At 47.5% G+C, this 17,088-nt stretch overlaps 2 protein-coding genes across 7 annotated transcripts in view; one reads left to right on the top strand and one right to left on the bottom strand.

Moving 5' to 3' along the window:
- Positions 1-19: 19 nt before the first annotated feature.
- LOC108615673 (phospholipid scramblase 2) lies at positions 20-1,798 on the top strand. Its single transcript, XM_018010337.2, has 6 exons — positions 20-211; positions 563-610; positions 769-897; positions 955-1,346; positions 1,408-1,551; positions 1,626-1,798. The coding sequence occupies exons 1-6, from the start codon at positions 127-129 to the stop codon at positions 1,653-1,655; spliced, it is 828 nt and encodes a 275-aa protein (XP_017865826.1). The 5' UTR covers positions 20-126; the 3' UTR covers positions 1,656-1,798.
- Positions 1,799-2,437: 639 nt separating this feature from the next.
- Positions 2,438-17,088, bottom strand: part of shn (zinc finger protein schnurri) — a 53,666-nt gene continuing 39,015 nt past the window's right edge. For 3 of the 6 annotated variants that reach the window (XM_089469407.1, XM_089469411.1, XM_089469412.1), the window contains 6 exons: positions 11,926-13,526; positions 10,768-11,607; positions 10,596-10,697; positions 7,291-10,517; positions 6,993-7,222; positions 2,438-6,625 (listed from right to left, as the gene is read on the bottom strand). In XM_089469407.1, the coding sequence (XP_089325533.1) occupies positions 4,494-6,625; positions 6,993-7,222; positions 7,291-10,517; positions 10,596-10,697; positions 10,768-11,607; positions 11,926-13,526 (8,132 nt within the window). In that variant the 3' untranslated portion in view covers positions 2,438-4,493. Of the gene's footprint in view, positions 6,626-6,992; positions 7,223-7,290; positions 10,518-10,595; positions 10,698-10,767; positions 11,608-11,925; positions 13,527-16,151; positions 16,177-16,379; positions 16,575-17,088 lie in introns of those variants that run through there. The other 3 variants (XM_089469410.1, XM_089469413.1, XM_089469409.1) reach the window with 3 other exon arrangements.

The following is a 17,088-nucleotide window of genomic DNA, read 5'->3' as shown; positions in this document are numbered from 1 at the left end:
GTAATTTTTAGTATTTAAAAACTCGATAGCCCCGGTCACACAGTTTGTCCGTTGATCTGTTATTGTAAAGCAGCGTTTAAATAACGGAGCGAATCGTTCAATAAAATAAATTCAATAAGGATTAAAATGCTGCAAAATGATGCAGTGCGCACATTGCAATATGATAGCGAAATACGTGTGGCTCAAACAAGCACGGCTAACGAACCAAGAGGTAATGTTTTGGTTTAGCACATTTAAAATCAAATATCCAATTGGAATGCTAATGATTCATGTTTAATATTTCTTATTAGTAACTGATAATTTCTGCTAGTTGTATGTTACAATTGGATTATTAGGTCTGCTGTCTGCCTGTATTTGTGTTTTAGTGTGTGTGTCAGCAGGTACAAGCTGGCCGTATCTTATCAGCAACTGTTTCTGTTTTGGTTTTATGAACGCCTTATCAACATTTTCTTTGTTTAGCCCTCTCCAATTGACCAAATGATCGATTTATAAGAATTTCACTAACCCATTTAAGTCAGTGATTTGAAATAAGGGGTTTTTTTGCATTTTCTTGTAATTGCAGTTTTTGATGGACAAATCAGCATAACCTCCCAGCCGCGACCAACAACAGGTGAGTCTTACCTTTCTGTCGCTGGAAATTGTAACTGATCCCTATATATATCATATAAGTTGTTATATTTGCTAGACAATATATATTTTCTATTTGTAATCTACTCTATTGCTGTATTTATACTTTTTGATTAAAATTACGTTCCACTATCTTTGTAGATGCTCCTCGGATACCTTTGCCCATTTCAACAGTTGCTGGCAGTCGCACCTTTATACCCCTGGCTGGCTACGATTGCCTCGCCGATTTGCCGTCTGTGCACATCGAGCAGACTTTTGAGTTGAACGATTGTGAGTGAGATGAGTTTATCGTTGATCTCTTGGCTAGTCTACTTAAATTCTCTTCAGCTCTCACAGCTGTCTCGTCGGAGAATCGTTATGTGGTTCGCTCGCCCCTGGGCGAAGCCATCTTCGCCGCCTCCGAGAGCTCCACGCAGAACAATCGCATGATCTGGGGCTCCGGACGGCCCTTCCAGATGCACTTGCTCGACAAGACACATCAGGAGGCTTTGGTGTTCCGCAAGACGCTCGCACTGGGCGCCATTTGCTGCCAGCCCAAGAACTTGGAGATTTGGATTCCGCCAGGCAACGTGCTGGGCCGTGTCGTGCAGTCGCCCACCTTTACGCAGCCCGAGTTCTACATTGAGGATGGCAATACGCATCAGCCAGTCTTTTGTGTCGAAGGACCCGCGAATTCCGGCTTCTGCTGCTATTGTTTGCCCAAGGAATGCTACTTTAAGGTGGGTTTTACTTCCATTTACCAATACTTTTATAATATATATGTACATATTCCTTATTTAGATTCATTCCGGTGGCGATCTGCGCGCTTCTATAGACCACAAATGGGTGGCCAGCAAATCGCAATATACCACAAATATCTATTTTAGCGATCAAAAGCTAACCGCCAAGGAGCGTGCCTTAATACTGGGCTCAGCTTTTCTGCTGGTAAGAAACTCCTCGCTCTCTCTCTCCCTTCTCCTCTTTCCATCTCTAATCTCCTCAATTCGCCTATATTTCAGGAATATATGTACTTTCAAAAACGTTTTTAATACTCACTTGGCTAATGTTGCGGTCACTGCTCGAGTAATTGGAGTTGTTCAACATATTCTTTCTTTCCTTCCTTCTGCCTTTCAACCTGTCAAGATGCCTAATAAAATATGCATAAATATATTATTAATATCACTTAATTTAATTTACTGCTACTGTTTTTATGTTCTCTTAAATTTTTGCTGTACATTCTTCTAAGTCTTTTCTCAAAGTAATTCGTCTGTTTCCTCTAAGAATTCCCTCTAAGTATTTTCTTCCAAGTCTTTAATGCTAGCTGCACTTAGCTGATCATTCACGATTCACTTCCCTTCACTTTACTGCGCTGCACAACTGTCTGCCCCCACCAGGCCTGGACGACTGAAGAAATGCTAAAGCTGGAGCCCTTTATATAGGGCGACTTTCACTCAAAGCCCAAGGCGCGCTCAAATATTGAGCCCGACGCCAGGTAGGGCTCGTTGCAGTCGAACTGTAACCGACCAATGGGAGCACTCTCTCCGCTCTCTACGAACATTCTAGCTACGTATTACTCAAATAGGTATACCAAATCAATGCTGCTGCATATATAGAGAGAACTTAAATGATCTGTAGTTCTTATTCGTCCCTTGCTTGTCTTAGGCAGAGAGACAGAGACAGACGGAGTGCCAGACTGTGAGATTGATTAGGAGACACACATACAAACATAGCTACAGATATACATCTGAATATGATTGAGCATTATAGTTCCCTTTAAAATTAGGACTTCTACATTCTGGCTATTCCCACTCAAAAAAATAAACAATAGAAATTAAAATTTTTCACATTGAATTTTTTATTTTTTTGTGTCATTTTCTTCTTTTGTTTGTAAAGTTTTCATGCTGTTTTTTTTTTTTTGTGTTCTTGTTTTTTGATATATTTTACAATAATGTAATAAATCACTTCATTTTTGTTGTTTGTTTGTTTAACATACATATACATTTAAATATATATATATTGATTTTTGTTTGTTTTTTTTTTTTTTTGTTTTTTGTACAATAATTTGCATTATTTCTAAGTTTCTATAGACTTTATCTGCGTGTAATTAACTAACCTACAAAACTTAATATATATATGACAACATAATTTTCAACTAGAGTTAATCATTTTTGAAACTTTAGTTTTTGTTTTCGCTTTTAACATAATTCACGTTAATAATAAAAAACAAACAATTGAAAAAAGAGTCTCGTGGTCTCGTTGCTTTTTCTTTAAATTTAAAAGTAACACTTTTTTTATTTCAAATAAAAAACTTGTTTATTTCAATTCCAATAATAATTTTTTTTTTTTTTTTAAGTTGTTTTTGAAATAAATTTTTGCTTTTATTTCAAGTAATAAAATTTTGTTTTTTAATTTGAAAACAAATCATATCATTTGTCAACTAAACAAAATATAATGGATTTTTTTCTTTTAAATTTTAAAAATATTTTTTTGTTCACTTCAAAATTAGGAAGAACTTGGTTTTAGTTTGGATAGTTGGGTGTTTTTTTTGTTTTTTGTTTTTTTTTGTTTTATATGTATGTAGGATGGTGGGTGGTTGGGCTAAGCCTTAGAGTAAACTAAATAATATACATAGCTTTAAACATATTTACACAAGAATTTATATTATTTTTTTTATTTTATAGATACGACTCACAGCACTTCAGGAGTTTTGTAACTTTTTTATAGCATTTCGAAAAAGAAATTATAAATTATACATATTTTAATGTATTGTGTATATATATATTGATATTAACTAGGACTAACTGTACATATATGTGTGTATATACTAATCTATATATATGTTTATATATATATATATGTTTGTAAAGTAAGAGTTGAAACAACTTTTTGTCGCAGCTGAGAGTTGACCATGAACTAAACTAAATACTTAAGTTGCAAGCTTCAGTTGCCCTTAGACATAATATATATATATATATGGTATATAGTATATAGTATATCGTACATATGCTTGACTTTTCTATATGTTAACTCACACACACACACATCGAAAAACACACACACTGCTTCAACTTTGAATAAGGACTCAAAATGTCATCTAGAAATGGTTAGATATATTAAAAAGCTTCAAGCTGCTTTAACCTTACTTCTATTAAAGCCGAAAGCTTTCACAATTTCAAACTGTATTGAGATTTCGGTGGTAAAAAAGTAAAACGGAACATTTTTACACTCTAAAGCTTAAGCGTATGAAAGCTTGAACTGCAAGCATCAAGCTGTTGAAAGCTTTTTCTAGTTAAACTAAAACTAAAATGTAAACAAGATTTAGATTAAAACCGAATACAATAAAATGTTCATCAATTTAAAAAACTGAAAACATTCAAATATTTTTTGAAAGTTTTAAAACTGTTTAGCTAATGTTGGCAGCTAAAGCTGTATCAATTAAGCATTGACAGCCCCTAGAAGCTTTCCAGATGCTTCATTGAGGTTTTTACTTAAAAAGTTTTCAACACATTTCCAATTTTTTTTTTTTTTTTATAAGTTTTTGGTTTTTTTTATCAAGACAACATTTTAAGCAGCTTTTCAGCTTGAAAGTTTTTCATGTGAGTGTCCTCCATGTGTGTGTGTGTGTGTGTTTGTTTAGAGTTTTTGTTGTGTGCCCAAATGCGATATGCTTAGACATTTGATATGCGCTCGTTGATGTTTTGGTCATTGCCGCAGCCACTGTGGCTCGCTGATAGGACTTGAATTGGTATCTGATTGGGATTGGAATTGGGAATGGGAGCGGGAGTGAGAGTGAGAGCGGCGTTTGGCATCAAATGGGGCTTGGGCCCCGGTGGCGCCGGCCAGGCGTAGGGCCACACTCAGGTATGCTGCAGCATGTACATATATTGTCAGTTGCTGCCGGCAATGGGCAGAGTCAACTCATTCGTGTTGCTCCTCGCGCGCTTCTCGCTCGTCTCCAGCGGATTGTCGCTCTCGTCGCCGTTGCTGCTGCTGAAGCTGCTGGCGGGCAGGCGGCGCTTCAGGCTCAGCCCGTTGGTCAGGCCGTTCGTCTCGTCCTCGGACATGGAGCTGGCGCGCTGCGGCGTGTTGCCGGCGCTGTCGTTGTCCAGCGAGGCGATGGCCGAGGCCGCGGCGCTGTTCGCCGCGCTGAAGCCGTCCTCCGAGGCGCTGTCCTGGTTGGCAGCTGGCATCTCGCTGCCGCTGCCGCTGCCGCCGCCGCCCACCAGCTGCAGCATGCCCGACGGCGTCGTGTAGCCACTGAGCTTGTTGGGGTCCTTCTCGAGCAGCTTCTGGGCCAGCAGCTTGAGCGAGATCAGCGAGTTCTCGCAGTCGCTCGTATCGATCTCCGTCAGGCTGATGCCCGCCCGCTCGATCTCCGCATACGTGCCGAAGGGCAGCTTCTGCAGGCACTCCAGCTTCTGGACGTGCGTCTTCGAGCGCAGGTGCTTGGCCAGGTGGCCGTGTATGCGAAAGGCAATCTTGCAGTCCGTGCACTCGAACGGGCGCGGATTCGACGTGGTCGGCACGCCGAAGGTGGACGTCATCATCACCTTGTTGCGGTGCGCCTCGGAGCGCTCATGCTTCTGCAGATGGCCCTGCGTGCGGAACGAGATGCTGCACGGCTCGCACTTGAACTTGCGCTCCATGTAGTGGATGTTCATGTGCAGCGTCAGCTGATGCTGCCGCTGGAACGTCTTGCTGCACAGCAGGCACGTGGGGCGCGCATCGCTGGCAATGGGCGGCGGCGGCGCTGGCACCACTCGCCCGGCGTAGCTGCTGCTGCCGCTGGCTGTTGTTGTTGTCGGGGTGGCTGCAGTTGTTGCTGTGGCAGCAGCTGTTGCTGTTGCCGGCTCGCTGCTCGGCTTGTTGTAGCCCTCCTCTGTGGCCAACACCTTGACTATAGCTGTAGCTGTTGCTGAGGCGGCGGCAACAGTTGCCGTTGCTGTTGTCACAATGGGCTTCGTGTTGTTGCTGTTGCTCAGCACGCCCTTGAAGTCGATGGCGTCTGGCTGCTGCACTGCAGCTGGCAAGTTGGCATTGTGCGTGGCTGCAGCAGGAGCAGGAGCAGGAGCAGCAGCTGGGACAGTTGCTGTTGCCTGCTGCTGTCGCTCTTCGGATTGCTTATCCTGGCTGCTCACAGCAATTGCTTTCAACTGTTGCTGCTGCTGCTGCTCCATTTGCTCCTGCTCCTTCTCTAGCTCTCCCAGCTCCGTTGACTCCGGCTCGTGCACCTCGATGCTGGGCAGCTCGTGATATATCAAGCCAACCCTCTGCTGACTGCTGCTCACAATGGGCATGCTGCTGCTGCTGGTAGTGGTGCTGCTGCTGTTGCTGATGCTGCTGCTGGTGGTGGTTGTCGTCAGGTAGCTGCTGCTGTTGTACAAGCTCTGCTTGCGCTTGGCGTTGTGCAGCGCCTGCTCCTTGATGTACGTGTGCAGCAGCACATCCTCGCCCCCGTTCTCGCGCTTCGCCTGCTCCTCCATCTCGGCCGAGATTCGCACCTTGTCCGACACCGAGATCAAAGTCTTCATGAAGCCACACTCGTTGTTGCCCGCACCGAAGATGACATCGCGCATCTGCTGTGCCTGCGACTTGGGCAGTTCCATGGCAGCAACTGTTGCCGCTGCAGCTGCCGCTGATGATGTTGCTGCCGTTGCTGCTGCTCCTGCTGCTGCCGAGGTGATTGGCCTCGGCTTAGTCAAGTCCATTGGCGCACTGCTCTCATCCGTCGGCACTTGGCGCTTGGGCTTCGACTCCTCGGGATTGGAGTAGTATTGCTCCTGCTTCTGGTAGTCAAACGGCGGCTTGGGCGACGTGAAGGAGCACACCTGCCGCTTGGGCTGCGTGGAAGCACCGCCCGCCGAGCCAATGCTGTTCGCTGGACTCGCTGCGGACATGCTAGTCTCCAGCTGCGCGGGATAGGGCGAGACACTCTGCGGTATGGGCGGCGTCATCGACAGCGAGAGCAGGCCGCGCGCAGCCTCATGCTCCTTCAGGCGGGACTTGGATTCGTCTGTGTCTGTAGAGGTGGCAAGAGTCAGTTTTAGTATTAGGATATACAGATAAATATATATATATAGATAGAAATATAGATGGATGATGGCATATGGCGTAAAATAACCAATAGATCTTGTCTATAGAAGAAAGAAATGCGCTATAGATGCAAATGCTCGACTAGGAAATACCCGGAATAGAATATATATACAGATAACGGATTATAGCTAGACAAAATCTGGAGTATGGAAGACACTCCAAGCATTCTCTTGAGCAGTTCATTTAGATGTATCTAGAGCAACCAGTCCCTATATATAGTCTATATATAAATCATAATCCCTAGATTTGCACAGATCTCCAGCCATCAGCCCTGATGTGTGAGTGCCACCTACCGCTGCTCTCCGATTCGTTGTCGCTATAATCATCCGAATCTGCAGAGTCGCCGGCCATGGAGGAAGTGCGTCCGCCAGCCGAGGTCGAGGATTGCTGATCGAACTCCACGTCCACGTCCAGGAATTCGCCATCCGCTGGCATTGGGCCTGGATTGATGCCCAGCTCAATGCATTTCTTGAAGTGCGTCTTCGATTGCATGTGCTTGGTCAGGTTGCCCTTGGTCTTGAAGCTGTAAGAGTGAGAGAGAGAGAGAGAGTTAAACTATTCCTTGAGAGGCAGAGAGAGAGATAGACTCACCTGAAGCTGCAGTGGCTGCAGGTGAACGGACGCACGTCCGTGTGCGTGCGAATGTGCTTCTTCAGCATGGAGGGCTTCTTGCAGCGAATGCCGCACTCGGAGCAGACGTAGCGGCCACGTCCACGTCCGCGTATGTAGGTGTAGTCCTCGTTCGACTCATAGCCGCCCACCAGCAGCTGGCCGGACTCCAGCTTCTTGGCTGCCTCCTCGCTCGCCTTGGCCGCCACATTCGCCTCGCTGAGCGCCCCGATGGCTGGCGCCTGCTTCGCCTGGTGCTGGTAGAACTTGCTCTGGGCGTTGTTCACGGTGGAGCAGCTGCTGATCGTCTGCTGGGAGCCGACGAGCGCGTAGCTGTGCGCATTGGCGCCCGCCTGGACCACCGTGAAGCCCGCGCCGAACATCTTCTGCCTGGAGTCGTAGAGCGACATCACCTGCTTCGGCTTGAGGCCGAGCGGGTGCGGCTGGTTCTCCTCGCACACCTGCCAGACGCTGTACATCGACAGCTTGTGCATGCCGGCCACGTACGAGGGCTGCGGGCAGTTCACTGTGCAGTAGAACATCTTGGTGCTGCACTTGAGGCCCAGGTAGGTGTAGGCGTGGCCGTTCAGGTAGAGCTGCACGCACGACTTGGACGGGCGCGGCGTCTCGGGCGAGATCAGCGGCAGGGTATTCGCAGTCGGGGTGATCCCGTGATGGCGCTTGGGCGTGAACGTGCCCGGCTTGAGCGGGAGACTCGTGGGACGCAGGAATTTCGTCTTACTGGCAACAGTTGATGCAGCTCCAGCTGATGTTGTTGCCGCAGCACTTGATGTTGCTGCTGTCGCTGCTGCTGTTGCTGTTGTCGCTTCGTTTTCTGGCGTTTCCACATGCAGCGGATCGAATATAAAGTGCCGCACCTCCTGCTGCGGCTGCTGCTCCTTCACATTGTCAGCCATGCGCAGGAAATTGAACTTTTGCATGCCCGGGCCGTCGCCAGCAGCAGCAACAGTTGCTGCCAGCTTGCTGCCGCTGTTGCTGCTGTTGCTCTGCCACTGCAGCGCATTGCGCTGGGCGGGCGTCGGCGGCTGTCGGCTGAACTCGCTGGGCAGATTCTGCACGCCCCCGAAGGGCGACAGCGACTTCTTGAAGGGCGGCGCATCGACGGCGGGCGGACGCTGCAGCAACAGCTGTTGCGGCGGCGGCGGTACTGGCAGCAATGTGAGGCTGCTCGGGCCCGGAATGCCCGGCACGTAGGGAATCGCTTTGCCGCTCGACTCGCTCATGGCGGGCAGCGTGAGCGGATTGAAGGCGGTTATCGAGTTGATGGGCGGGAACTGGAAATGCTGCGAGCTATTGTTGCTGTTGCTGTTGCTGATGATGTTGTTGTTGTTGTTGCTGGCATTGAGCAGAAATGCGGGCTTCGGCTTGGGGTCACTCAGTCGGGGCGACATTTCCTGAAAGCTGCCGCCTGACAGCAACGGAGTCCGGATCATCTTGGGGCTCTTGTCCAGCTCGGGGCACTCCGAGATGGGGATCATCGAGCCGCCCGACGAGGTGAAGCGTCTCAAACGCTCCTCCTTGCCCGTGTTGAATCCAGGCAACTCCTGGCTGTTGCCGAACATCAACTGTTGCTGCTGCACGCCCGTTGCTGTTGCTGCTGCTGCTGCTGTTGCTGTTGCCGGGGGCAGCGCAAAGGCGCTGTCGTTGCTCAGCTTCGGCCGCTTCGCCGAGCTCTCGCTGATGATGTTCTCGAGGCGATCCTCGTGCATTTTGGTGATCACGACTTGGGCGTCGGCGGCCTTGCGGGGCGCGGCGTAGTCGACGAGCGGGGTCTTGCCCAGGAGCGGGCCAGGCGAGGGCAAGGGGGCGTCCACGAAGCGCAGGGCAACGTTGTTGGCGTCGATGCTAACGGCAACAGTTGCTGGCAGATTGTGGCTGTTGCTGTTGCCCGCCATCGTTGCTGTTAGATTGCTGATGTTGTTGCTGTACAGGCTGTTGTTGCTGTTGCTGCTAGCAATTGTTGCTGTTGGAGTGCTGCTGCTAGCACTGCTGCCTGCCACAGTGGCTGCCAGATAGTTGCTGCTGCCACCGCTGCTGCCAGCAACCGTTGTCGCCGTCGTGCTGGTCCGCGCCGGCGACTGCGCCGCGCTCAGCCGATTCAGCACCAGGCTGCTCGGCTTCGTCTTGAGCTGGGACCAGGCCAGCTTGGCCAAGGACAGCGGGTTCTTCGAGTTGGCCATGTGCGACTTGAGCTCCGGCAGGCTGAAGGAGATGGAGTTGGAGCGAAAGTACTTGCTGCTGGGCGAGGAGGCGGGGCTGATGGGCGCACTGCTGCTGGCGTCCTGGCAGTAGGTGCTGTTGTGCTGCTTCAGCTCGTCGGCGCTGCGGAACTCGTTGGCGCAGATCGGGCAGGAGTAGACGGCGTCGTCGCCCTCGCCAATGGGCACGGCCAACCCACGCGCGTTGAGCAACAGATTCTTGATAATGGAATTGTTTGCAGCGGCTGTGGCAACAGCTGCTGGCTTGGCAGCAATTGTTGGCGTTGTTGTTGTAGCTGCTGCTGCTGCAGTTGCTGGTGCGGCTGCTGTTGTTGCTGCTGGTGCTGCTGCTGTTGCTGGTGCAGGTGCTGCTGCTGTTGTCGCTGCCTTTGCTGGCTTTGGTTTGGCGGACAGATTTAAGGGCTGCTGCGCGGGCGTCGCCTGTTGCTGCTGCTGCTGTTGCTGCTGCTCGAGTTTGTTTAAAGGCATTGCTGGATCCTGGCGATAATGCAGCAATTGCAACATTGTGGCTGGCGGCGGCGGCGGCAATTTGACATTCAAGGCAGCAGGAGGAGGCGTGGCTTTTAGGTTAGCATAAGCATTGTTGCTGTTGCCAGTGCTGCTGCTGCTGCTGCGTTTGAGCAATCCATTCACTGGCTCAATGACTCGATATTGTTGAATGTGTTGTTGTTGTTGTTGTTGTAGTTGTTGCTGCTGCAATTGCACCTGCTGTTGCTGTTGCTGCTGCTTTTGTACTATGCTCTGTGCTAGATTTACTTTTGCATCGCCCAACTGCTGGCTGCTGTTGTTGTTGTTGCTGCTGCTGTTGCTGTTGTTGCTGCTACTATTGTTGTTGTTGGCGTTGTTGAAGCTGCGCGAACGATTCAATTGCTTGGGATATTTCTTCTGCAGCAATATTTCCTTATTCTCCACAATGGCTTCGTTCTGTGAGATCAATTTCGAAATGTGTTCCTGCACCTTTTCCACATTCTAAGAGAGAGAGAGAGATGGGGAGAGAGGGTGGTTTAGTAAGTTGCAGAATTTGGTTGTAGACTCTAATATACGCACCACTTGCATGCCACTGGCAAAGCTGCTCAAATTGCCTACAGGTGTGGGCGTGGCAGGTGCTGCTGCTGCTGTTGCCTGTTGACTATTAGTGCGAGGCAGCTGCTAGGAGGGAGAGAGAGAGTAGACAATTAGTCACAGCTCAAGAGAGAGAAGGAGCATGCAAAGTCTTTACCTGCTGCTGCTGCTGGGGCTGAGGCAGCAACTGTTGCTGCGGCTGCGGTTGCTGCTGCTGTTGTTGCTGTGGCAGCAACTGTTGCTGTTGCGGCTGTGCTGGCGCCTTGAGCAGTGGCGAGTGTTGCTGTTGCTGCTGCTGCAGATGTTGTTGCTGATGCTGCTGCAACTGATAATGTTGCTGATACTGCAGCGCCAACGCATGCTGATGCATTGCCGCCGTGGGGTTGTAATATGGCGCCTGCCCCAAGTAGTAAGTGGGCAGTGGAGGTGGCGGCAGGGCGACAGCATTGCCCGCAGCAGCAGCTGCTGCCAGCAGCAACTGTTGCTGCTGCTGCTGGAGCTGCTGATGTTGTTGCAGCTGCAGCTGCTGCTGATGCGAGTTGATGTGCAGATTCAGCTTCAGCTGCGTGCTGGGCGAGAGCGTGGGATGCACGAGCAGAGGCTGCGGCAACTTCTGTTGCTGTTGCTGTAGCAGCAACGGCTGCTGCTGCTGCTGCTGGTGTTGCTGCTGTTGCTGTTGCTGCTGTTGCTGCTGCTGCTGCTGCTGCTGCTGTTGCTCCTTGCTGCTGCCTGGCGCATAGAGCGCTGCATTGTGAAATTTTGGCTTGTATGGCTTGTAGTCAATCGACTGTCGATGCTGCGCGGTCGCCGAGTGCAAATTCTCGACTGTTGCCGGCGGCAATGTGCCAGCAGCAGGCGAGCCCAGCGGCAACTGTTGCATGTGCTGCGGCAGTGGGGGCTGTTGCAGGTACGCGCTCTTCGCCGCCGACAGCGTAGAGGGCGAGGGCGTCGGCGAGGCCATCGACTGCTCATCATATGGCGAATCGGCGCTACTTAGCTGCAAAGAGAAGAGGTTGCTCGGTGAATGTGCGACGAATTGGTGGAGTTTTAGAAAATATTCTACAAAAATCTTGCAATTCACTATACAGTTCTATATTTCATCTAGTTTTCAGTAAGTTAGCTACTCTGTCAAATTTAGTTGTCTCGCTGTGCTCTGTGATCAGCTTCAATCGATTGATTGATCAACCAGCTCAATTTTCTTACAGATATTAATGTTAACTTTTGTCCAGTGCCGACACTTCTCTTAACATGCTGTTAACATTTCTAACATTTCTGCTTATCTTAACATACTGTCAACTTATCAACGGATGCTTACAATTTCCACACTCAACAGCTCCGAGCTGCTGTTGCTGAGATCTCCGTCGCCATCCTGGTCGGACAGTCCATCCGCCTCGTGGGCCGGCACGTCCAGGCCGCGCATGCGCGCCGTGTGCGAGCGGGAGCGGCAATGCTTGTAGAAGTTGCTTTTCGTCTTGAAGGCAATGCCGCATGTCTCGCAGGGGTACGGCCGCTCGTTCGTGTGGGCGCGGATGTGCTTCTGCAGGACCGAGGGCTTGGCACAAATCAGATTGCAATACGGGCAGACGTAGCGGCTGAGGCCAGTTGCTGGCGTGACTGTTGCTGCTGTGGCAGATGCGACCGATGTTGCTGCTGGCATGGCAGAGGTTGCAGTTGTTGCTGGCATGGCAGCGGATGCGGCAGCTGCAAATGTTGCTGCTGGCTTGGCTGTTGCTGCTGGTGTGACTGTTGCTGCTGCTGTTGTCGTTGGCTGCGTCTGCTGCTGATGCTGTGCAAATGTGGCTGGCGACAATGTTGCATTGCTGGCATAGTTGCTGCTGCTGCTGCTGCTAATGTTGATGTTGCTGCTGTTGCTCAAAGGCGTACGCGTGCGTGGCACGCCAGCAACAGCAACAGCCGCATTTTTGCTATAGCTCTCGGTCTCATGACTGTTGCTGTTGCTGTTGCTGATGCTGTTGCTGTTGCTGTGCTCATGCCCATTGACCAGCGGCAATTGCGTTGGCGGCGACACTGAGCTGTTCGACGACAGCGACGTGGTGCGCAGTGTTGGTTCGTCTGGAGCTTCCGTTTCTGTGGTGCTGGCCAAACGTTTGAACTTCTTGTGCAAATAGCGCAAATTGTTCGAGCTGCTCTTCCAGTCAGCAATTGCTGTTGCTGTTGCTGCAGCAGCATCATTGTTGTTTGTGCTGCTGCCACTGCCACTGCTGATACTAATGTTATTGTTGTTGTTGTTGTTGCTGTTTGTGGTGGTGGTGGTGTTGCTGCTGTGCTGTAGCGTCATTTTGCTATCACTTACGTTCGCTTTATCTCTAGCCTTAAACTCATAATTATTTTCACTAATACTATTATCACTGTTGTTGTTGTTGTTGTTGTTACTTGTGTTGCTGCTGCTGCTGCTGTTGCTGTCAGCAATTTTAGCTGGCAATTCGCTTAAATTATCTCGTTTGCTTTTGTTGTTGTCAATTGCTGTTGCTTCGGTTGCTTCAGTTGCTTCAGTTGCTTCGTTTGCTTCACTTGTTGCTGTTGTTGCCTTGACTTTGTTGTTGTTGTTGTTTGTTTTCAGTGTTGTTGTTGTTGCTGTTGTTGCAGCAGTTGTATTGCTGCTGCGATATGTTTGCTTCTTAGTTGTTGCCGTTGCTGCTGTTGTTGTTGTCGTTGTTGCCTGTGCTGCGGCGGCCGCTGCTGCTGCTGCTGCTGCTGTTGCACGTCGCGTGTTGCTCACTTTGTTGTTGTTGCTATTATTAATGCTGTTGTTGTTGTTGTTAGTTTTGTATTGTTTGTTTGCTGTTTTGTAATGTTGCTTCGCTGTGTTTGTTGCTGTTGCCGTTGTTGTTGCTGCACTTTCCATAGTCTCATCGAATTTGCTCGCCTGCGATGTGTTTGCTGCTGTTGGCTCATCTGTTAACAACGAAATTATTGAAATATGAATTAGTTGTAAGAATCAATTGATTGCTTGATTAATTGATTGATGAAAGAGCAAATCAAAATCTTAACTATGAAAGCTAGTATGTTAAAAAGCCGTTGAACACATTTGATTGATTGATTGAAAGGTCAACGGCTTGATTGAAGAGTAACGCACTGTCCAAACCCCAAGAGTTCGAGTTCTGAAACTTGGCTAATAGACATAGTTAGATGAGAATTCTCAAGTGCCGGGCCAATTGATAAACTGATTGATTGAAAATATATTGATTGATTGATTACACGCAACCTTACAATTCAAACTTCGAATCAATATTGACTTAAAATGCTTCAAGTTCTCCCTGCACCAGGTAAAGCTCCTTCTAGCTTCTGCTGCCCTCATCTAAATATTTAATAGGGCTCGTCGAGGGTTACTTCCCTAGGACCCACATAAAAAATTTAAAATTGTGTGAATTTCAAATCTTTGCACCATATTTTGAAATTCCCTTCGGGTGGGTGTCGCAGGCAGAGGCACCTCTAGGCGGGCTGGGGCTGGGGCTGGCGGTGGAAGCCAGCCTAATACAAAAAAAGCTAAATGAGCGCTCAATCTTATCAGAGGCAGAGCTAGAGCTGATAAAGCGGATGGGCCAAAGTTTTACGTTGTCAAAAACGCGATATTATAAAAATGTATAAAAAAAAAAGCTTGAATATAAACAAGTGTTAAATATAAAAATTATTTTTTTTATTAACTTTCTATTTCGCATTTCAACCGCTTGAAGTTCACCTGTTGCCGCAGCAGAAAACGAAATCAAAATCAAAACAACAAATGCTACTTGGGTGTGAGTGAGAGGGAGGGAGATAGATAGATAGAGCACGCAGTGAAGTGCGCTGATTGTTGTTGTCGGCTGTCTTATCAGCTCCATAAATACCCTCAGCACACGCACACGCACACGCACGCATACACACACAGGCACTCTTAAGTGCATGTAAGCTTTATGTGTGCTAGTGTAACAAGGCAAAGAGAGCGGCAGAGAGAGCGCGTGGTACTCACACACACACACGCACACACATATAAAAATTCCCTTTTGATATGTCTTTTTCCATGCCTTTATCAACAAGCCATAAATATAAAAATAAATAATATAGCAAAAAAAAAGTGTCCAAAAATTCCATTGATAACGTTTGGATTGTTGTTTATCAGCTAAACATTTGTGAAACTCATTTTCAATATATTTATTAGTTGGTCGATTCACCTGACTCACAAATCAGACAAATTGTCCGATAAACGGCATAACCTCCCCATTCCACCTGCCTCTTGTATATAAATATATACATATATGTATGTATGTATATTCGTAGACCCATCGACGACACCTTTGACGTCAGCCGCGGCTGTCGTTGGCAATTAAGCGGCATTACGGAAGAGATTAGTGGGCAACGTTAAGAAAATACTCGCATAGCTCACGCTATGACGCCGATTAGTTATCGTATTAAATAGTAGTAATTACCTAACCTCACATTGTGAATGTGTGTGTGTGTCGATTAGGCGGAGGAGTGCCACATAGGAATTTCCCATCAGCAGAATTTTTGCAGGGACTAAATGTAATACAATCTTCCAATTGGAATTGCGCGCAAGGGTATTTTTTGCATGCGCTGCACACATACACACATTCATATGATCAGGTTAGAGGCGCCACAAGGATTTCCCATTAAGGGAATTTGTCTCTCTCACTCATGATAAACACGCACGTACATATGAAAAAGGAATTATAATTCACATACAGGCACACACACTCATGATCGCATTACAGTTATGTAATACTCATTATTATTGATCAATAGCTTAGCTAAATTGCTTTTCATACAGCCCTCACTTAATAGTAGGGCTTTCCTTTTGTTTAAACATAGCGATAAGTGTAATCAACAATAACAGCTAATAAGACAGCTCTACACACCAGTTTTTCTATATTTACTTTAAGAGAATAGAGCAAGAGGAAGAGGGAGAGAGAGAGAGAGAGAGCAGAAAAGAAACAAATATTTAAATGACTTTATTATCACGACTTTGACTTTGTTTAACGATTCCGTTGTTGGCTTTTATTATTAGGCGTTTAGCTCTAAAGCTAAGGTTGCTCAAAGAAAACACGCATACATACATGTACATACATATGTACATACATATTTATATACACATTAATATAGCATATACATTCATATGTATGCATTGGCATTTACATTTGCTCAGCGTGCAAAGTGCAATTCGCAAGTAAATAGCGGATTATCAAGTGCCTGGTCACACTCACAGTGATAGCCGCCGAGCGACGTCACATGAGAGCCGTTTAATGTAAACACTCGCTGATTGACGACCTCTCACTCACTCACTCACGCGTGCCCCAATCACACACACCCACACACACACCCACATTCATACACGTATACGAATGCAATAAGCGAAAAGGAACGCGCTATTCGCGGCGCCTCAGTCTGTCTGTCGGACTGTCAATAAAATTTAGTTGTACGTCATTTGCAGCTTCAAAAAAACAAAGGTGTAAAAGAGAAAGAGAGAGCCAAGCTTGGTCACTTAACAATTGTTAATAATTTATTAGCAGCCCAAATGTGTGTACTCACAGCAAAAGTATAAACACGTAAAATTCACGGAAATGATACGGAATTCCAATGAAGACGAAGCTTCTGATAAAAAACGGCAAAGAAAAGGAAATGACAACTAACAACAGCACAAATGAAACGATGAGCACACAAACACAAACACATAAACACATACACACATATGCACACTCACACTCGCTCATTTAATTTGCATTAAATATGAATAGTGCAATACGCAATAGCTCGTACCTGTGACTCAGTCGTGCGCTCTCTTTCTTTTACGCGCTCTGATTAGCAATATCGATAGGCAAGGCTATCGATAGGTTTCATCAATATTTCAGTTGAGTGCCAAAGACTTGAGAATCGAGACCGAAATTATAACAACAAGCGAATTGCGTGCATCGAGTCAAGGCGCTCGCGACAACGAAACGGCGACCAGCGAGCATGAAACAGTTAAAGACAACTAGACGAGGCAAGCTGAAAAATTCATTCAAAGACCAGAGCCCAAGCAGCAACAGCAGCAGCTACAGCTACAAAAACAGCAACAGAAACGGCAACAACAAAAACCAGACAAATCACTGTGTGTGCGCGAGAGTGTGCAAAAGAAAACGAAGAAGCGTCGCGACGCAACGCAAAGCGACGCGACTAACTGGCAAAAGAGTAGCGCGAAAACAAAAGCACAAGCATACACACGCACATACACCCATAGACACATTCGCACACACTCACTTGAAAGCCCAAAGACAGGCAGCGGCAGAGTGTAGAAATGAGTAAAAACCGTACAATAATCAAAAAATTGAGCACGCCAGGAAAAGGCACACTGGCACAAGGCAAAAGCAGAAAGGGGCGAGGGAGAACGAAAAGCAACGATAGCGAAACGTCAACGTCGCCGCATACCGCAATATTCGCCAATTCGCCGTCCCGCACACTGTTGCAATTGTCAATCAAAAGTAAGCAC

This window comes from Drosophila arizonae, chromosome 5 (assembly GCF_054131065.1).
Source record: "Drosophila arizonae isolate 15081-1271.41 chromosome 5, UAZ_ARI_1.0, whole genome shotgun sequence".
Classification (NCBI taxonomy): Eukaryota; Metazoa; Arthropoda; class Insecta; order Diptera; family Drosophilidae; genus Drosophila; species Drosophila arizonae.
The sequence above is the reverse complement of the archived record's forward strand: the minus strand, read 5'-3'. Positions and strand labels throughout refer to the sequence as shown.

Excerpts from the sequence above, each read along its gene's own strand:
- LOC108615673 (XM_018010337.2), top strand. The coding sequence starts at position 127 with ATGCTGCAAAATGATGCAGTGCGCACATTGCAATATGATAGCGAAATA. Across the intron at positions 611-768 it reads CCAGCCGCGACCAACAACAG|ATGCTCCTCGGATACCTTTG; the intron begins GTGAGTCTTACC and ends CTATCTTTGTAG. Across the intron at positions 898-954 it reads GACTTTTGAGTTGAACGATT|CTCTCACAGCTGTCTCGTCG; the intron begins GTGAGTGAGATG and ends AATTCTCTTCAG.